Source organism: Moschus berezovskii, chromosome 14, assembly GCF_049115385.1.
Source record: "Moschus berezovskii isolate FMDL1 chromosome 14, NW_MosBer_1.0, whole genome shotgun sequence".
Lineage (NCBI taxonomy): Eukaryota > Metazoa > Chordata > Mammalia > Artiodactyla > Moschidae > Moschus > Moschus berezovskii.
Genome location: NC_142473.1, coordinates 49,273,542 through 49,295,791, shown reverse-complemented (window position 1 = coordinate 49,295,791; position 22,250 = coordinate 49,273,542). Strand labels below are relative to the sequence as shown.

The 22,250-nt window shown below is 38.0% G+C and overlaps 2 protein-coding genes across 2 annotated transcripts; both read left to right on the top strand.

Annotated features, from left to right (window-relative positions):
• The first annotated feature begins 357 nt into the window (after nucleotides 1–357).
• Nucleotides 358–1,300, top strand: LOC129553571 (olfactory receptor 5P76). The gene is given in 2 exon segments (XM_055422387.2): nucleotides 358–1,271; nucleotides 1,273–1,300. Coding segments are annotated over 2 exon segments (942 nt in total).
• A 17,109-nt stretch (nucleotides 1,301–18,409) lies between these two features.
• LOC129553818 (olfactory receptor 5P1-like) lies at nucleotides 18,410–19,566 on the top strand. Its single transcript, XM_055422528.2, has one exon. The coding sequence runs from the start codon at nucleotides 18,634–18,636 to the stop codon at nucleotides 19,564–19,566; it is 933 nt and encodes a 310-aa protein (XP_055278503.1). The 5' UTR covers nucleotides 18,410–18,633.
• The last annotated feature ends 2,684 nt before the right edge of the window (nucleotides 19,567–22,250 follow it).

Sequence of the window (22,250 nt, the reverse complement as noted above, 5' to 3'; positions counted from 1 at the left end):
TCTCTATTACAAAACCCTACACATTTCTTCTCTAGTTTTTTAATTATACTCATTGATTTTTTTTATCTCATTTGTGATATTTGTTCTGAGTTTAAATCAACTTTAAGTGCATTTTGGACACAATATGATACAAAAGGTAAAAGACATTATTTCAAGAAAGTTTTCTGGTAATTCTGCTGAAAATAATTTAAAAAATACAGATAGTCTCACAACTGCATGTAAATATGCACTGATTCTTGAATATCTATTTATAATCACACCTTATATCTGTACTAAAGAAAATGAAATTATTAAATTTACAACTTCTGTAATAAATTGCTTTATCTAGGTTCATTTCGGTAGCAGCTACCTTATCTCATGGATTCCCTGGGGCATGGGAACCACACTGCAATGACAGGGTTCATTTTACTGGGCTTAACAAATGATCCAGTCCTTCGAATCATCCTCTTCATGATCATCCTCTGTATCTACCTGGTGACCATATGTGGGAATCTCAGCACAATCATTCTTATCAGAATCTCGTCTCAGCTCCATCATCCTATGTATTTTTTCTTGAGCCACTTGGCCGTTGCTGATGTGGGCTATTCATCTTCTGTTACACCCAATATGCTTGTAAACTTCCTGGTGGAGAAAAATACTATCTCCTACCCTGGCTGTGCCATCCAGCTTGGTTCAGCTGTTTTCTTCGGGTCAACTGAATGCATTCTTCTGGCTGCCATGGCATATGATCGCTTCATAGCAATCTGCAGCCCACTGCTTTATTCCACCAAAATGTCCACACCAGTCTGTGTCCAGTTACTCATGGTGGCTTACATAGGTGGTTTTTTCAATGCCTCCTCCTTTACTATTTCCTTCTATTTTTTACTCTTCTGTGGACCAAATCGAGTCAATCATTTTTTCTGTGATTTTGCTCCTTTGCTTGAACTCTCCTGTTCTGACATCAGTATCCCTGCAGTTGTCACCTCATTTATGGCTGGCTCCATCATTGTGGTCACAGTGACTGTCATAGCTGTATCCTACATCTACATCCTTATCACCATCTTCAGGATGCCCTCCACCGAGGGGCGCCACAAAGCCTTCTCCACCTGCACGTCCCACCTCACAGCAGTCACTCTGTTCTATGGGACCATCACATTCATTTACGTGATGCCCAAGTCCAACTACTCAACTGACCAGAACAAGGTGGTGTCTGTGTTCTACATGGTGGTGATCCCCATGCTCAACCCCCTCATCTACAGCCTCAGGAACAATGAGATTAAGGGGGCTCTGAAGAGAGCTTGCCAGAAAAATACTTTCTTAGTGAAGTCTGTTATTTCATAGGAATTGATACAATAATATGCCACATATATAATAATAAGAGGAAATTAAGTGTTTGTGGTTTAAATATACCCATCACATATCATTATCCTGGTTGCAATCTTTTATTAAAGGTAGGGAGATTTTCAGATACCTAATTGTAAGTCAGAGACCCATAGTAAGTTTCCTTTAATAAAATTAAAGTTACAATTAAGAAAAAATTGGTTCACGTAAAATATTTCATCTCCTGAAAATCATTTTAAAATGTTTTTCATATATTTTTTCAAAAATTGTTCTCTACCATAGGATTAATTTATCTCCAAACATTTAAGCCTGTCTCCATTTTCAACTGCAGTCTATTCTGTAATACGGAGATAACTATACTTTTGCTTGTGTACTTTCTGAGAGGAAATGACAAAGTGGAATCTGAAAGTTTCAGGAGATGTTCTTGCAGGAAGCAGAACAGAACATATACCTGTTCTCTCAGGTATATGCTGAGCATGGACTTTAAGGATTCATAAATTCTGGCCTATGTTCCTAGTCTCTGGCTCCAGTCAATACACAGAGGGTCCCCAGGGAAGAACAGAAGTCCCTGACTGACTTGTGAATTCTGACTCGTTCAACAGTGATTTCTCTCTAGGAATTAGTAGGGTCCTGCTTGGTGTGCTGTGGTCCACAGGGTTGCAAAGAGTTGGACACAAATGGGTGACTAAACAACAAAAAAACTCCTCAGGGACTGAGTGGAACAACCTCTTGGAGTGACTTGTTCATGGTCAGGCTTACATCCTTCCCAGGAAGCTGGAAAGAACTGGATTGTTCCCCCTGAATTTGTGACTGTTTCCTGGAGATGCTCAATCAACCTCTATATGCTGATGACAACTGCATTAATTGACCTTTCCTGTCCCCTCTTTAATGTTTCAAGGACAAATTCTATATTTTTGCTCACAGAGTCATGGGGCATTAATCATCTCCTTCATTCACTTATTCTTTCATACATTCAAAAAGCATATTGAGTTACTCTTGTATTCCAGAGACAGTCACAGGCTGTTGGAAATATAAGTTACAAGAACCTAATATATTTTCTCTCATAGTATTTATTTCATAGCATAAGTGAAATAATAAAACCAACAAGTTAGTGATTCAGACTATTCGACTGAACTGAACTGAGTGGTATGGAGAAAGAAAAAGCAGACAAAGTAATGGAGCTTAACCTGCCAGCACAGGAAGTGTCAGTGTTGACCTCATTGGAAAGATAACATCTGAGCAACATCTGAGGTGAAGACACTCACTGCCTATTGTATATGATATTACCTGTGTACATTTGTGCAAGTCCAATATTCCACTCACGTTTACCTTTAGGGTTATGACAGGTTTGGTAATTTGAATCAACCCCACGGTGAGCACAACAAAAACAAATGATAGGATATTTAAGATATCTTAAATATCACAGAAGTGATCACAGTATAAGAAATTGCTTTACCAGGGACTGTGAGAATCCAGAGAAGTACACCTAACACTCACATATGCTTCAGCAATGAGAGAATTTGACAGGCAAGAAGGAAGTGTTACCATCCTGGGTTTGCATCCAGTGATGTTTGGGGATGGGTGGAACAAATATCAAAGCCTAGGCCACCTCATGCAAAGAGTTGACTCACTGGAAAAGACTCTGATGCTCGGAGGGATTGGGGGCAGGAGGAGACGGGGACGCAGAGAATGAGATGGCTGGATGGCATCACTGACTCGATGGACATGAGTTTGAGTGAACTCCTGGAGTTGGTGATGGACAGGGAGGCCTGGTGTGCTGTAATTCATGGGGTCACAAAGAGTTGGACACGACTGAGCGACTGAATTGAACTGAACTGAACTGAGGGCACAACTAGATAAGAATTATGGGGATAAGTTTAACATATATCCTCAAGATAAGCAGAAATCCAGTGACCAAGTCTTGCACTTATGTGCAGCCCTGGAGATCTAGAGTCTCAAGCTTTCAACTTGGGTATAAGGTGTTGTCAAGCACAGGTGGTACTTCTGAGTGAACTGAAAAATCAAATGAACAACTCAGGCCTCAATTATTCCTACTAAATATTAAACAGGATAACCAATACACACTGAAAAATTGTGACCAGCACCAAGGAAATAAGGTATCACACATATCATGGAAGTCAGTGGAAACAGCAGACAACAGAAACAGAATCATTAAGATATATGGGCATCAGTCTTAGGAGGTTGAACTTTTCTAAGAATCTGTCCATTTCCTTTAGGTTTTCCATTTTATTAGGATATAGTTGCTCATAATATTGTCTTATGATCTTTTGTATTTCTGTGCTGTCTGTTGTAACTGCTACTTTTTCATTTCTAATTTTGTTCATTTGATTTTTCTCCCTTTTTTTCTTGCTGAAATAGAAATTATGAACAACCCAATTACAAACACTGAAATCAAAACAGTGATAAAAAAACAAAAGCCCAGGGCCAGATGGCTTCACAGGGGAATTCTAGCAAACATTTAGAGAAGAGCTAATGCCTTTTTTTCTGAAACTCTCTCAAAAAACTGCAGAGGAAGGAACACTCACAAACTCATTCTACAAAGCCAGAATCACCCTGATACCCAAACCAGGCAAAGATGATATGAAAAAAGAAAATTATAGGTCAACATCACTGATTAACATAGATGCAGAAATCCTCAACAAAATTCTAGCAAACAGAATTCAACAAGACATTAGAAATCTCATACACCATGATCAAGCTGGGTTTATACCAGGGATGCAAGGATTCTTCAATACACAAATCAATCAATATGATACACCATATTAACAAATTGAAAGATAAAAACAATATGGTCATCTCAATAGATGTAGAAAAAGGCTTCAACAAAATTCAGCACCCATTTATGATAAAAATGTTTCAAAAAAATGGTTACAGAAGGAACCTACCTCAATATAGTAAAGGCCAGATATGAAAAGCCAACAGCAAACATTATTCTCCATGGTGAGAAGCTAAAAACATTCCCTCTAAGATCAGGAACAAGACAAGGGTGTCTACTTTCACCACTATTATTCAACATAGTTTTGGAAGTCCTAGTTATGGCAATTAGAGAACAAAAGGAAATAAAAGGAATCCAGATCAGAAAAGAAGTAAAACTCTCACTGTGTGCAGATGGCATGATACCATACATAGAAAACCCAAAAGAAACTATCAGAAAATTATTAGAGCTGATCAGTGAGTTTAGAAAAGTCACAGGATGCAAGGTCAATACACAGAAATCACTTGGATTCCTATATACTAACAATGAAAAATCAGAAAGAGAAATTGAGGAATCAATCCCATTTACCATTGTAACAAAAAGATAAAATATCTAGGAATAAACCTACCTAAGGAGACAAAAGAGCTGTATATGGAAAACTATGAAACTGATGAAATAAATCAAAGATGACATAAACAGATGAGAGATATTTCACATTCCTGGGTAGGAAGAATCAATATTGTGAAAATGACTATACTACCAAATGCAATCTACAGATTCAATGTGATCCCTATCAAATTACCAATGGCATTTTTCACAGAACTAGAACAAAAATTTTCACAATTCATGTGTAAACACAAAAGACCCCGAATAGCCAAAGCAGTGTTGATAAAGAAGAATGGAGCTGGAGGAATCAAACTTCCTAACTTCAGACTATACCACAAAGCTACAGTCATCAAGACAGTATGATACTGGCACAATAACAGAAATATAGACCAATGGAACAAGACAGAGAGCTCAGAGATAAACCCATGCATCTATAGGTACCTTAATTTTGACAAAGGAGGCAAGAATATACAATGGAGCAAAGATAGCCTCTTCTATAAGTGGTTCTGGGAAAACACTTCCTTCATGGGGTCGCAAAGAGTCAGACACGACTGAGCGACTGAACTGAACTGAATGCCATACACAAAGATAAACTCAAAATTGATTAAAGACCTAAATGTAAGACCAGAAACTATAAAACTCTTAGAGCAAAACATAGGCAGAACACTCAATAAATCAAATCTATGACCCACCTCCTGGAGAAATGGAAACAAAAACAAAAATAAACAAGTGGGATCTAATTAAACTTAAAAGCTTTTGCACAGCAAAGGAAACTACAAATAAGGTGAAAAGACAACCCACAGAATGGGAGAAAATAATGGCAAAGGAAACAACTGCCAAAGAATTAATTTCCAAAATATACAACCAGCTCACACAACTCAATACCAGAAAAGCAAGCAACTCAATCAAAAAGTGGGGAAAAGATCTAAGAAGACATTTCTCCAAATAAGACATACAGATGTCTAACAAGCATATGAAAAGATGTTCAACATCACTCACTCTTAGAGAAATGTAAATCAAAACTACAATGATATATCACCTCACACTGGTCAGAACAGCCATTATCAAAAAATCTACAAAAAAATAAATGTAAGAGAGGATGTGGAAAAAAGGGAACCCTCCTGCATTGTTGGTGGGAATGTAAATTGATAACACCACTATGAAGAAAAGTATAGCAGAGTTCCTTAAAAAACTATAAATAGAACTATCATATAGTCCAACAATCCTACTCCTGGGAATATACCCAGAGAAAACCATAATTAGAGAAGATACATGCATCCTCAATATTCATTGCAGCACCATTTACCATTTAGTTGGGACATGGAAGCAACCTAAATGTCCATCAACAGAGGTATGGATAAAGAAGATGTGGCACATATATACAATGAAATACTACTCAGCCATAAAAAGAAATGAAAATGTGCTGTTTGCAGAGATGTGAATGGACTCAGAGACTGTCATACAGAGTGAAGTATGTCAGAAAGAGAAAAACAAATATTGTATATTAATGCATATATGTAGAATCTAGAAAAATGGATTTTCAAAAATCGATTTGCAAAGTAGAAATGAAGATAGATGTAGAGAACAAATGTATAGACACCAAGGGGGGAAAGAGAGGTTGGGATGAACTGAGAGACTGGGATTGACGTATATACACTACTTATATAGCACAAGGAACTCTACTCAATGCTCTGTGGTGACAAAGAGGGAATACATGTATACATAAAGCTGATTGTTTTGCTGTACAGCGGAAACTAATACAACACTGTGAAGCAACTGAACTCCAATAAAAGATTTTTTAAAACTTTTTAAATCAATAATTAAAATTCTAAACAATAGTTGGCTAAAAGAGAAAAACATAATAGCAAAAAGATTCAAGAAAGACTGGTAATTTTTCAGATCCAGTTATGATTTAAAAATTCTAGCAAAAGTGGAATAGAATAAATAATAACTTGATCTAGAGGAAACCGTGGAGAAGGCAATGGCAAGCCACTCCAGTACTCTTGCCTAGAAAATCCCATGGATGGAGGAGCCTGGTAGGCTGCAGTCCGTGGGGTCGCTAAGGGTCGGACACGACTGAGCGACTTCACTTTCACACATTGGAGAAGGAAATGGCAACCCACTCCAGTGTTCTTGCCTGGAGAATCCCAGGGACAGGGGAGACTGGTGGGCTGCCGTCAGTGGGGTCACACAGAGTCGGACATGACTGAAGTGACTTAGCAGCAGCAGCAGAGGAAACCGACTTTATGTTTGAAACTTCTAATGCTTTCCCACTGTGTCTGGGGACATGAAGAAAATTCCTGTTATCAGCATTTCTATTCTTCCTGGTGCACTATGGCAAGAAAAAGAAATGAAAGGAATAATGATTGAAAATAAAGAAATAAAGTATAATATAAGGCAATTGCTCATGTGGAAAATAAAAAAGTGCAGATACATTATCAGGATTAGAGATCTTTAGCAAGATGGAGTTGGAGAAGGAAATGGCAACCCACTCCAGTATTCTTGCCTGGAGAAGGGACAGAGGAGCCTGGTGGGCTGCCGATTATGGGGGTCGCCCAGAGTCGGACACGACTGAAGTGACTTAGCAGCAGCAGCAGCAAGATACAGACAAAATCAATTATTTCTCTAAATACTAGTAACAAGCAATTAGAAATGAAAATTTTAAAAAAATTGTAACAAAATAATCAAGTGTCTAAGGAGAAAAAAAAATTCCAGAGCAGAGGAAAAAAGGCCATAGAATAAATTAAGGATTAAGGGTTGAAATGTCCCAAATCTGGTTAAAAAACCACAAAACTAACCTGAAAAAATCCCAAAGCATAGTGAATCCCATACATGTACATACTCACACACACACTTAGTCTCATAGTTTTGAACATAATAGCAAAGTACTGAAAACCAAAGTGAATCTTGAAAGCAGCAAGAGGAAAACATCACATTATATGAAGGGAAAGTGAAAGTTGCTCAGTCGTGTCCAACTCTTTGCGACCCCATGGACTATACAGTCCATGGAATTCTCCAGGCCAGAATACTGGAGTAGGTAGCCTTTCCCTTCTCCAGAGGATCTTCCCAACCCAGGGATCGAACCCAGGTCTTCCACATTGCAGGTGGATTCTTTACCAGCTGAGCCACAAAGGGAAGCCCATATGCAGGGAACTCTGATATAACTGGGCTTTCCTGGTGGCTCAGCTGGTAAAGAATCTGCCTGCAATGCAAAGGGTTAGATTCCTGGGTTGAGAAGATCCCTTGGAGAAGGTATTGGCAACCCACTCCAGTATTCTTGCCTGGATAATTCCATGGACTTAGGAACCTGGCAGTCTATAGACCATGGGGTTGCAAAGAATCAGACCTGACTGAGCAACTATCATTTTCGCTTTCTTTCTAATATAATTAATGCCTGATTTCTAATCAGAAAAAAAAGTCATGGAGGTCAGAATCTATTTGAATGAAATATTCAAAGCTGTAAAAGGGAAAATAAACTTTCAACAAAAAAAATTTATAATTATAAAACTATCTTTCAAAAATAAAGAAATTAAGATATCTTCAGACAAACCACCCTGGAAAGATTTGTTGTCCACAGACCTAAGCTTCAATATAAAGCTAAAGTAAAAATTATGAGCTGCAGGAAAAAATTCTAAGCTTTAATTTTGATGTATATGATGTAGTAAAGTACATTAAAAGTGAAAGATGTGTGTATAGTATGTATGTGTGGTTTAAGCTGCTAATTGATCATTCTCTATGCATCAGTAGAAGCACAATGCAAGAATCAAAAAGACAGCACAAAAAAATAAGACATATTATGATCTGGGTTGAGAAACTTAACAAAGGTGTCAATTCTGATTATATTAATCTTGAACACTCATGTAATCCTAAATAAAATTCCAAATGGATTTTTTTTTTTTTAGAGAACACAAAAATTAATTCTAAAACTCATATGGAATCAGGGACTTCTGGGTAAAGATGAAATAAATATAAGCATCCAATTTTATAACCCTCCTAAACCCCGTTAAAATTAAAAAAGGGGAATTTTTAATTTTTTGTTACTTTATTCATTGAAGGATACCTACATATAGTAAAATGCATAAACCCAGGTATATGTTTGGGGAATTCTGACAAATGTGTACACCCATGTAACCAGCACACTAATCAATATGAAGAACAATGTCATCACACAATAAAGATTCTATATATCCAAACTGTAAGCTTGGGTTTTTTTAAAAAATCTTTTCTAAAGTATAATAACGTTCAGTAAAATAAGCAAATCCATTTAATATGGGTGATTTAATAATATTTAACCATTAAACCACAACCACAGTCAAGCAAAAAAGCATTTGTTATCTCTCAATGATTCCTTCTGCCCCATGGCAATGCATTTTTCTCTGTACACCTGACTAGAGACAACTAATGATTTGTTTTCTGACGATATAAATCAGTTTCTTTTTTCTGTAAATTTGTAAGATGAGGTGTATGCAGTATATACACTACAGATTTCTTATACACTATATTGTTTCTTATACAGTATATATACTAGAGATTTCTCTAATCATAATTATTTTGATACACACAAATACATTAATAATTTATATATCCACAGTTTTTCTTTTCATTGTAAAGTAATATTTCATTGTATAGATACACCACTTTTCTAAATCTACTCTCCAGTTAGTGGGAATTGTTTCCAGTTGGGATTACTGTGAATGATATTGATATGAAAATTTGAATCACTTCTCTGTGGAGATTATTTTCCATTCATTTTGGGTAAACACTTAAGAATGGGATTTCTAGGAGATATGCTTTTTAGAATTTTCAAACTATTTTCAAAGTGATTGTACTGTTTTATATTCCCAATTGTAATGTTGAGTTGAATTGGTTCACAATCTTGCCAACATTTGATATTATTAGTTTTCTCTAAATTTAACCATTTAATGGGTATGTGGTGGTATCTATTTATGCTTTTAACTTTAATTTTGATATTGCCAACTTATCAATTTTTTGATATGTTTATTGGACTTTTGGTGTCAAGAACTTTTTGCATAACCCTGGTCATGAGTAACTCTATGTTTTCTTCTAAAAATCTTATATTTCACATTTTGGTCCATGATCCATCTTGAGTGTATTTTTGTATAAGGTGAAATTTAGGTTGAGGTTTGTTTGGTTTTGCCTATGAAATTCTAATTATTCCATTTATTGAGACACTATTTATTGAAAAAACTATCTTTTCTCCATTAAATTATCTTTGTAATTTTGTGTGAACTATAGAGTCAGACACGACTGAGCGACTGAACTGAACTGAACTGATACTTGTGTGAACCGGTTTCTGAATTTTCTGTTCTAGTCCATTGATTTTTTTTTTTAACGCCAAAAACATTTTGTATTGGGATATAGCTGATTACCACAATGTTGTGATAGTTTCAGGTGAACAGTGAAAGGACTCAGCCATACATATACATGTATCCATTCTCCCCCAATCCACTTCTTATCCAGGCTGGCACATAACATTGAGCAGAGTTCCATGTGCTATACAATAGGTTTTTGTTGGTTATCCATTTTAAATAAAGTAGTGTATATATGACCTTCTCAAAATCCTTAACTATCCCTCCCCACCCCCCCAATCCCACCATCCCACCCCTTGGCAACCATGAATTTGTTTTCTCAGTCTGGGAATCTCTTTCTGTTGTGTAAGTTCATTTGTATCATTTCTTTTTAAAAGTCTTTTTCATTTGTAAATGGTTGTAGAGAATTCAAAAAATTAATTTTTAAATAGTGACTATAATTATATTTAATAAATTTGGGCATTTACTTCATACAAGGTCAATATTTAAAAAATCAACTGTATAGTGGCACTAAGCAACTGAAAATTAAAAATAAATTTTAGGGAGTTTTCTTATGGTCCAAGGTTAGGGCTCAGTGCTTTCACTGATATGGCCCAGGTTCAATTCCTGGTCAGGGAACTAAGATCCCTGCAAGCCACAGGGAGAGGCCAAATAATAATAAATAAAATTTAAATTATTATCATTTATAATAGCACCAAATATTAAGATGTCACTTCTCCCTAAAATGATCTATAAATTCAATGCAATAGCAATAAAAATTTTAGTGGGTTTTTGTGTGTGTGTGTGTGGAAGTTGATAAACATTCAAAAGTTTATATGGAAAATAAATGAACTTGAAGTACTCAAAACAAATTTTGAAGATGAAAACAATTTTAGAGGACATAAATTACCTGATTTCAAGCCTTACAATAAAGCTAAAGTAATCAAGACATATGATATTGTCAAAATGGTAAATATATAGATCATTGGAATCGGTCAGAGAGTCCCTAAAATAGATCCACACATATTACATGATTAATTGGCCTCTTAAAATATAAGACAATGAAATTTAATGGAGAAAAGAAAATCTTTTCAACAAAGTATACTGGATCAACTGAATATCTATTTAAAAAAACCTCAATACTTATTTCACACACAAAGCAAAAATTAAGTCAAATGAGATCTTAGAGTGAAATGTAAACCAACATTATAAAATTTTAAGAAAAAAAAGTAAAGAAAATTTTATTGACCTGGAACAAGGTAAACTTTTCTTAAATATGACACGTGAACCACAAAAATAAATGAATTAGATTTTACAATAATTATAGCCTTAATCATAGCAACAGACATTGTTAAAAATGAAATAACAAGCCACTGATTGGAATAAAATATTTAAAAACATATGTCTATTAAAGGATTCAGTTCAGTTCATTTCAGTTCAGTGGCTCAGTCGTGTCTGACTCTCCGCGACCCCATGAATCACAGCACGCCAGGCCTCCCTGTCCATCACCAACTCCCGGAGTTCACTCAAAACTCATGTCCACAGAGTCAGTGATGCCATCCAGCCATCTCATTCTCTGTTGTCCCCGTCTCCTCCCACCCCCAACCTTTCCCAGCATCAGAGTCTTTTCCAGTGAGTCAACTCATCGCATGAGGTGGCCAAAGTATTGCAGTTTCAGCTTTAGCATCAGTCCCTCCAATGAACACCCAGGATTGATCTCCTTTAGAATGGACTGGTTGCATCTCCTTGCAGTCCAAGGGACTCTCAAGAGTCTTCTCCAACACCACAGTTCAAAAGCATCAATTCTTCGGTGATCAGCTTTCTTCACAGTCCAACTCTCACATCCATACATGACCACGGGAAAAACCATAGCCTTGACTAGATGGACATTTGTTGGCAAAGTAATGTCTCTGCTTTTTAGGAAATGCAAATTAAAATAAAAGACTTAAGGCTACACACATTTTACAATAGCTTTTTTCTTTTTTTGTATATATATATTTTTTAAATTTTTATTTAATAAATGGAACAAAGCACAAGGCCAAAAACATTAACAGTTAAAATTTCACCAAATGAAAAAATACTGTAGAATACACAGTTGTAAAAAGCTACATTAAGTTATTTTACAACTGCCTCAAGCTGCAAAAAGAAAAAAAAACCCAATACCATACCTAAGTTATCCCTCTCTCAAAATATTGCCATTTATGTTATAAACCATGAGCACCCCATCAAAAGACGGAAACTGCTTTTGTTAATTCATATATATATATATACATGACTGTATCACTTTGCTATACACCTGAAACAAACACAACACTGTAAATGAAATATAGTACAATATAAAATAAAAATAAGTAACAGAACTTTGGGGCTTTACACAGAGTTAGAGTTCCTATCAGAGGGATAACAGCACCACAGCCATACTGAATCCTCATGAAGGAGGCACACGAATGACTGAATTACAAGAGTTACAGGAATGAGAACTGCTCACTTCCCAGAAACTACAGCTCACAGAAAGCTAACAAAGGCACGAGATACAGACCATTTACTTATGAATGTGTAAAACTCAAGAAAGTCCACATTAGAATAGCTTTTCTTATCAACTGAGTATACCAAGTGCTGGAAAGGACTCAGAGCAAACAGAACTTGATACAGTGCTGGAAGGAATGCAAAATTGGTACAGCCATTCTCAAAAAAATGTTTTGCAGTTTCTTATAAATATGCGCTAACCATAACACCAAGCAATTACAACCCTAAGTATTTATGCAACAGAAATGAAAATGCATTTCCAAACAAAGACTCATAGAGATAGTTATAGAAAATTTATTCATAACTAGAAAATCCTCAAATGTCCATTATGGAATGAATAGGTAAATAAGTGGTAGTACACTAATACAATGACTATTATTGAGACGATTATAACACAATCCAGACACTCTAAAACCTATTCTTCACAATATCCACGACATCATTCGAAATTGCTGTCATATAATAAAACAAACAAAACTATAGAAATATGGTCCAAACTCAAAATAAAGTTTTGAAAACTAATCTCAAGGAAAGGCTGAAAATAAAATTATAGCTTGCATTTCAGGAAACTTGAAAAGAAACTATAATTGTTTCAAGTATAAGAATTGAAAGAGCATAAAGAAACTAAAAACAGAAATGACCCAGAGTAAAATAAATCCATAATTTCATTCATTGAAAAGATTAATAAAATTGAAAACACATAGGAATAATGAAGGAAAAGGCAAAAACATTAATTAGCCAAATAAGACAGACAAAAGAGGGCATAACTACTCATTCTGCAGGTATTAAGGTAGTTAAAAATATATAGATGAACAATTTTATATCAATAAATTCAGTAAATGATAAGAAATGAGTATTTTCCAGAAAAACAAAACTTTCTGGGATTGAAAAACAAAAAAATCCATCATTCTTCAGTCTGAGAGGAGAGACACAGAATAACCTACCGACAAAGTTAGTAGAAACTGTTTCTCCCAACTTTATGCAGCAAATATAAAAACACCAAAATGATCTAATTTTTCAGTGACTATTGCTTTCTTAGAATGGTGTACCCAAGCCTGAAATGTTATTCCTACCTATTACTCGAGATACCCAATTACTAAGTTGTCATCATATGTGACAGCATCCAGTCCCTTCTCCAGTAACAGCAAACTGTCAGCACTGAACCCCAGAACTTCTCGCCCTTTTTCAATATCCTTAAAGAAGAAGCCAAACCCTTCAAAGGTCCTGTATCTTCTCTCGATTGTTGAGAGATATGTGACGTTTCGCTGCAGAGTCCACCCTTGCTACCCTGACCCAACAAACTTGCTTTTGTTGGACTTTAGGTTATTTCTGGTGGCCTTTGGCTGATTAAGCTTTGACAACATAGTAGTACATATTTTTATTTTAGTGGTGGAATAGAGCTGCAAATTAATGAGATTTCAAGTATGAATATGATTAAATGTTCATAAGTAGAGTGTGGATAAATAAAAGTTATTGAAGTCAAGAAAGTAAAGGAAATTTGAGGTTAATTGGTCAGTTGAGCTATTCTAATGGTTAGAAGTTGCCTTAGCTTATGACTAAGACAGAAATGGAGAGGAAAATGGTCATGCAGGTGATAAAGTCTTTTGGGGGTTGAGGAAGTACCATAGCTGGAAACTCATGAATCTCAAAGGAGGAGGCATCTGGGACTGAGTATGTGTGTGCTGTGCTGTGTTCCTCGGTCGTGCCCACTCTTTGAGAACCCATGGACTGTAGCCCACCAGGCTTTCTGTCCATGGGGATTCTCCAGGCAGGAATACTAGAGTGGATTGCCATGCCTTCCTCCAGGGAATCTTCCCAACGCAGGGATCAAACCCGAGTCTCCTGCATTGCAGGTGGATTCTTTACTGTCTGAGCCTCCAGGGAAGCCCACACAATAATTTGCAAAAGGTAACAGGCTCCTCCCGACTCGGGTGAGTGTCACCCATCATAGTCAACACATCCAGGAACTTTGTTCCATTTGTGATATATTTGAGACACAGAGATAACGTGAGGTAACTTTTCCAGTTTATTTCTCTTTTAAATCACACAAGCTATAAAGTACAAGTTATTAATCACATTAATCATAAAATTGAGTTTCAAAGAAGTTAAACAATTTTACTGAATTTGTATCCCTCAAACTGAATGCAGGTTTCCTAGCTACAAAACCACTCCTAGTATTTCTCAAACTATTTAAATGAAGGATCACTTTTCCCCAAGCATCCATGGGTGAATTATTTTTAGGAAGATAATAAAATGAGGTCTATTCAAAAAATTTAGTAAGAAAACCAAAATATAAATGTATAAACCCGTTTTTCAGATTACTGGAGTCAATACACAAAATTATTTTCTCAAATTGCTATGAAGGATATAAATGATTCCCCATAACTCCTGCTGTTATTTGGTCCTGGACTGACAGTAAACAGTTTGCAAGCCAGCGCCAGTCCAGGCACTATACTTTGAATAATACTGGACTGTGCTTTTTTTCTGCGTACTTACTCTTATTACTCCATGGCTTTCCCCACTACCTGAAGCCCTCAATTAAAGGAACTTTTGTCCACAGAGATGTAATTAGAGCCCTGGTGGCACTGACTCTTGTACTGATCTCCCACCAAATTTCTATTTCAACAGTTTTTTCTCCAAGTTTCTGGACAAAGCTTCCATCAGGATCCTCAGAAGTATACCTTTCGTTAGGAACTGGACCTTCTACTTGTGCCACCTTAATGAGACACAGCACCACAAGTCCCTTCTGGAGAACAAACCTAGGAAACTTTATCTCACAGGGGCAAGCAATAATGCCCAAGGGGATCCATCACATTCTATTACAGCCTTCACTTTCCTCCTAGCACACACACACAGACACCCACCCTCATCCTCACAGAATGTATGTAACTATGTTCTTGATAGAGGGGGAGGATTCAATGGTTTTCACTGTCAGGTATTCAATGCGCAACTACTTGTAAATGTAGTGGAAAACATCTGCTTTATTACATTCTCTTTGGAATCAGTATCAGCGATTCTGGCTCTAAAAGGTGAGTGTAATAGTCATGGATTTTTATCCATTCAATGAGAAAAATAAAAGAAACTCTGTCAACAACCTTAGCTCTTGAGTCCTGTTGAAACTGTGGCCTCAGCAAAATTTGGACTGCAGAATGGTCATCCTGAACACCCAAAGCAAGCTGCCCAGGAGACCCCAGAGAATTGTGGATGGTCTGCAGCAGTCAGAGCCACTGCTAAGCTTCTATCACTGCAGCTATGATAATGAAATCAAGAAGAAAACAACTGATATGCAGGTTGGATGAGGCACAGAGCATCGGGGGTTACGCTTTCTTTCTATCATCAAAGTGACCAATGCACTGAAGGAAGGGATATTTGAGCTTCAGAACCCCTAAGCCAGCTGGAGAAACATCAATAGGAGGTTTATAGAAAGAACCCTATGTAGCCAGTAGAGAGGACAAGAATTAGTTTTGAATCATTACACCTCTCATCAAAAATTAAATAATTGAAAACCTACCAACACATCATTTTTACTTAATGAAAAATAATTATTTAGCTCTGATATATGACCAAACACCTTTGAGTACTTTGCAGATATCATTTCTTTTAATCTCACAACAAATCTGCATTATAAGGACAATTATTTCCATTTTAAAATGAAACAACAAGGAATCAGAGAATTAAGTATCATGTGCAAGTTAAAATATCTGGTCACTGGGAGGATCTGAATTTTCCATCTCCAGTCTCCATGACTGCTGTCAGAAAGATTGAAGCTCACACTGTGTGCACAGTGAATGAAGGTTGGTCCCCTTAACTCTTCTTGAGTCAGAAGGCAAAGATTATACATGCTGCTCCATGCTTGGCTCACTCCTCAGATGAGAGTACGTTCAGAGGCTGAGAGCAGAACTGTGGGGGATTTGAAAAGTATACCGCGGGATGAATGGGAAAAGGATTTGTGAATGTTAATTTTGCAAAAGGGTAGGCAATTAAGGCATGCTCTGCTTAGTTGCTCAGTCGTGTCTGACTCTTTGACTCTTGGCAACCGCATGGACTGTAGCCTGCCAGGCTCTTCTGTCCATGGCAATTCTCCAAGCAAGAATACAGGAGTGGCCATGCCATCCTCTAGGGTATCTTCCCAACCCAGGGATCGAATCCAGGGCTCCTGCATTGCAGGCAGATTATTTACCATCTGAGCCACCAGGGAAGCCCAAGAATACTGGAGTGGGTAGCCTATCCCTTCTCCGGGAATCGATCCAGGGCTCCTACATTGCAGGTGGATTATTTACCAACTGAGCTACCAGGGAAGCCCATATTCAAGTATCAGTGTTTTGATATTGAAAGGAGATGATTTGTGCCAACCACATAGAGAATCAAGTGAAAAACTAAAAACAGATTTTTCATGGTAGAGCCAACATCCCTGGCAGTAAGCTTGCCTCTCACTAGAGTAATTTAAGTGTAATTTCAGAACATGAATCAAAAAGAACACATTGTTTAATGAATTGAAGATTCTCAGCTGTTGGTTCATAATACCTCACAATTCATTCTGTCAAAATCCCATCAGTGGAAACAATAAAGGCTTTCATATTCTAAAGTAAGAAATTAAGAATGGTGAATATTATACTTATCTTTATGGTAAATGTTTCAAATCTTAAGAACTGAAATAATGTTAGCAGAAAATTGTCTTTCTGTGAAAGTAAGAAACAGTAACACTAAATAGGAAATTTCATAGTTGGGTTAATGTGACTCTTAAAAGTACAAAAGTGGTAAAGAAGTGTATAGGGATAAACGTTTCAAAAATTAGGGATAGAATATGAAGCTCCATGAATATTGTACTAAGGAGTTGGGCCATATATTCCATCTGGCGTATTCATTATACAAATCATACCTAAATTCATTTAAGCACATTTTACTCCCACACACTCTTCAGCACATTTTACTCCCACACACTAGTTATTTGTGATGCAGGGATACACACCATTTTGAGGATACTATGTATTAATTGAGAAGAATAAAATATAAACAAGCAAAAAACAAAACAAAATCCCATAACCCAGTACAAAGAATGGCAATCGAAACATCTTCAAAGCATGATGTCCACACAAAGGAAATTTATCTGATTATACCTTAGATGTCAGAGCAGATTTTGTAGAGAAATGAACTTTCAGCGTGAGTGGAAGTCACCCAGGATAATGATGGTGGAAAGTTGGGGGCCATCCAAGTGAGAGTACAAGGCTTAAAGGTCAGGGAGGGTGGAGTGCACTAAGGGGACTCTGAAGTGTTCAGGAAGGTTGAATCGGTGCAAGTGTTAGATGGAAATATCCTGAGAGATAAGCAAAGAGTCATATGCAGGGGATACATCAGAAATTATACACTGTGTTGTGCTGAGGAGGGTAGGTTTCATCTTAGAGGCTAAAGAAAGTATGAAAACTTGAAAGAATCACTTTTGCATTATCTTTCACTTCAATAAGAGATCACTTTGGCAGATGTACTGTGAATTATAAAGGCACAAGAATGAAGACAGGGAGGCAAACAGATAAATACAATAAAAGAGAAAAGTGAACAGGGCCTAAAATGATTAGGGATACTAGCAGTGCAAATATGGGAAAGGATAAATAAAATGGAGAGCTAAATTGTAGATAGTATCAGTAGAATTTTATTAGATGTGGTACAATGAGAAGGCGGCTAGGATCACTTCCGTGTTTCAGACCTGAAAGATTGGGTGGATTGTGGTATCATTCCACAAACGCAGGACATAGGAGTGGTCTGATGAAAGGGTGAGTTTGGTCTGGAGAAGGCTGAGTTTAAGGTATTTGTGGGATTTCTAGCTGGAGACTTCCAAGATAACTGAACTTATAGAACTGGATCTTGGGAGACAGATATTTTTAGAAATAAGGTTGGAAAGATATTACAGAATAAACAGACAAATGAAAGAATATAATTGAGGTCCCAGAGAGTGAGATTGAATCATTATTCTTTTGTGAAAAAAAGACCCCCCCCCCAAAAATAAAAATCCTGTTTCGCACCATATTTATAGCTAGGCAGAGGGAGAAATTATTGTGAATAAGTGTAATGAATAACCAAGAAGAAATAAGAATGTATAGAATAAAAACATTTTGAAATGAATTTTCAAATTTCCCTCAACAGAAACAATTCCCAGAGGAGATGGAGATTGGAAACCACACCAGTGTGACAGAGTTCATCCTTTTGGGACTAACAGAGGATCCTACACTTTGTGTCATCTTCTTTGTAATATTTCTAGGAATCTATATTGTCACCTTAGTAGGCAATATCAGCATAATTATTCTGATAAGAAGCTGTTTCCAGCTTCAGACTCCCATGTACCTCTTCCTCAGCCACTTGGCTTTTGTAGACACCCTGTTTTCCACATCCATCACACCTGGGATGATTATAGGATTCCTGAAACACAGATTGGCCCTACCAGTTGCTGGCTGTGAAGCCCAGCTCTGTTCTGGGGTCACATTTGGGACAGCTGAGTGCTTCCTGCTGGCTGCCATGGCCTATGACCGCTATGTGGCCATCTGCTTGCCCCTGCTCTACTCCACCCACATGTCCCCCAGAGTCTGTGCTCTCTTGGTTGGGGTATCCTACCTGGGTGGGTGTGTGAACGCTTTGACATTTGCTAGTTGCTTACTGACTCTGTCTTTCTGCGGGCCAAATCAGGTAGACCACTTTTTCTGTGATTTCTCCCCTCTGTTGAAACTTTCCTGCTCAGATGTCTCCACTATTGAAATGATCCCTTCCATCTCCTCTGGCTCCATCATTGTGGTCACAGTGTCTGTCATAGCTCTCTCTTACATCTGCATCCTCAACACCATCCTGTGGATGCGCTCCACTGAAGGGAGACACAAGGCCTTCTCCACCTGCACCTCTCACCTCACCGCGGTCTCTCTCTATTATGGAACTATTACCTTCATTTATGTGATGCCCAAATCCAGCTACTCAACTGAGCAGAACAGAGTGCTGTCTGTGTTCTACACAGTGCTGATCCCCATGTTGAACCCCCTCATCTACAGCCTGAGGAACAGAGATGTAAAGGAGGCCCTGAGAAAGGTAATTCTAAGAATGTATTCTTAGGGTCCATTCCCAACATTTCAGATGCTCGTTCATCAGCATTACATTTGTGTGTGTCTGTGTGTCAGAAAACAAAGATCATGGCATCTGGTGCCATCACTTCATGGGAAATAGATGGAAAAACAGTGGAAACAGTGTCAGACTTTGTTTTTTTGGGCTCCAAAATCACTGCAGATGCTGATTGCAGCCATGAAATTAAAAGACGCTTGCTCCTTGGAAGGAAAGTTATGACCAACCTTGATAGTATATTAAAAAGCAGAGACATTACTTTGCCAACAAAGGTCCGTCTAGTCAAGGCAATGGTTTTTCCCGTGGTCATGTATGGATTTGAGAGTTGGACTGTGAAGAAGGCTGATCACCGAAGAATCGATGCTTTTGAACTGTGGTGTTGGAGAAGACTCTTGAGAGTCCCTTATACTGCAAGGAGATCCAACCAGTCCATTGTAAAGGACATCAATCCTGGATGTTCATTGGAGGGACTGATGCTAAAGCTGAAACTGCAATACTTTGGCCACCTCATGCGACGAGTTGACTCACTGGAAAAGACTCTGATGCTGGGAAAGGTTGGGGGCAGGAGGAGAAGGGGACGACCGAGAATGAGATGGCTGGATGGCATCACCGACTCTCTGGACATGAGTTTGAGTGTACTCCGGGAGTTGGTGATGGACAGGGAGGCCTGGCGTGCTGTGATTCATGGGGTCGCGGAGAGTCGGACACGACTGAGCGACTGAACTGAACTGAACTGAACTGTGTGTTATTCGCTCAGTTGTATTTGACTCTGTGCGACCCCATCAACTGTAGCCCGCCAGGCTCCTCTGTTCATGGCATTCTCCAGGCAAGAACGCTGGAGTGGGTAGATATTTCATCCTCCAGGGGATCTTCCCGACCCAGGGATTGAATCAGAGTCTCTTGCATCGCAGGCTGTTTCTTTACCATCTGAGCCACCAGAGAAGCCCACCCACCAAATACTGTTTAACTGATTGATTAAATTTAAATCGTAATACTTCTAATTCTCAGTTATATACACTTATAAACCAGTTGGGAGACATCTTGAAATCAGTAATAATGACAGTAACTACTTTCACTATTACATGTTAACACTTGCAGATGCCTAGAACTTTTTCTTTAATAATTTCTACTTATAATATGCCTGGCCCTATTCTAACTACATGGGTATATTAGCTGGCTTATTTCTTGTAAAAATCCTACATTAGTAGTTCTTATTTCTATTTTATAAATAAATTATCTGATACAGAGACATTAAGTAGATTGCCCAGAATGATACAGCTAGGAAGTTTTTTAGTCAGTCTTTGAATCTAGAAATTCTGAGTTCAAATCACAATGCTTCTTCATTTAATTTTCACAGCAATATCATGATGCTGCTTATTAAAAAATTACCTCAATTTACAGATGAGACTACCAAGTCTCAGAGGGATTCAATAGTTTGTTTGAGAGATATGGACCCGAGTCTCCGATTCACTTGGAATCAAGTCCTCTCATTCCATGCACTTGATCTACTCTGTAAAACATAATCAGTTCAAGGACTTCAGCACTGTTACTGATCGAGAGGATTCAAGCAAGATAAGAAATCCTAAGCTATTTCTTTTCATCAGCCTTCTGAAAAAACTCTACTCTCAGTAAGTCTAGGTTGTGAGGACTCCAAAAACAAGTATGAGAATGGGAAAACTGGATTGGTTTACATCTATAAAAATGAGGTCTCAGTTCAGTTCAGTCGCTCAGTAGTGTCTGACTCTTTGCGACCCCATGAATCACAGCATGCCAGGCCTCCCTGTCCATCACCAACTCCCGGAGTTCACTCAAAACTCATGTCCATCAGGTCAGTGATGCCATCCAACTATCTCATTCTCTGTTGTCCCCTTCTCCTCCCTCCCCCAATCCTTCCCAGCATCAGAGTCTTTTCCAGTGAGTCAACTCATCGCATGAGGTGGCCAAAGTATTGCAGTTTCAGCTTTAGCATCAGTCCTTCCAATGAACACCCAGGATCGATCTCCTTTAGAATGGACTGGTTGGATCTCCTTGAAGTCCAAGGGACTCTCAAGAGTCTTCTCCAGCACCACAGTTCAAAAGCATCAATTCTTCGGTGCTCAGCTTTCTTCACAGTCCCAACTCTCACATCCATACATGACCACGGGAAAAACCATAGCCTTGACTAGACGGACCTTTGTTGGCAAAGTAATGTCTCTGCTTTTTAATATGCTGTCTAGGTTGGTCATAACTTTCCCTCCAAGGAGTTCAGTTCAGTTCAGTTCAGTTCAGTCGCTCAGTCGTGTCCGACTCTCCGCGACCCCATGAATCACAGCACGCCAGGCCTCCCTGTCCATCACCAACTCCCGGAGTTCACTCAAACTCATGTCCACAGAGTCGGTGATGCCATCCAGCCATCTCATCCTCTGTCGTCCCCTTCTCCTCCCGCCCCCAACCTTTCCCAGCATCAGAGTCTTTTCCAGTGAGTCAACTCGTCACATGAGGTGGCCAAAGTATTGCAGTTTCAGCTTTAGCATCAGTCCCTCCAATGAACACCCAGGATCGATCTCCCTTAGAATGGACTGGTTGGATCTCCTTGCGGTACAAGGGACTCTCAAGAGTCTTCTCCAACACCACAGTTCAAAAGCATCAATTCTTCGGCGATCAGCTTTCTTCACATCTCCACTCTCACACCCATACAT

Bases quoted from the DNA above. Each gene is read 5' to 3' on its own strand.
- LOC129553818 (XM_055422528.2), top strand. From the start codon at position 18,634: ATGGAGATTGGAAACCACACCAGTGTGACAGAGTTCATCCTTTTGGGA.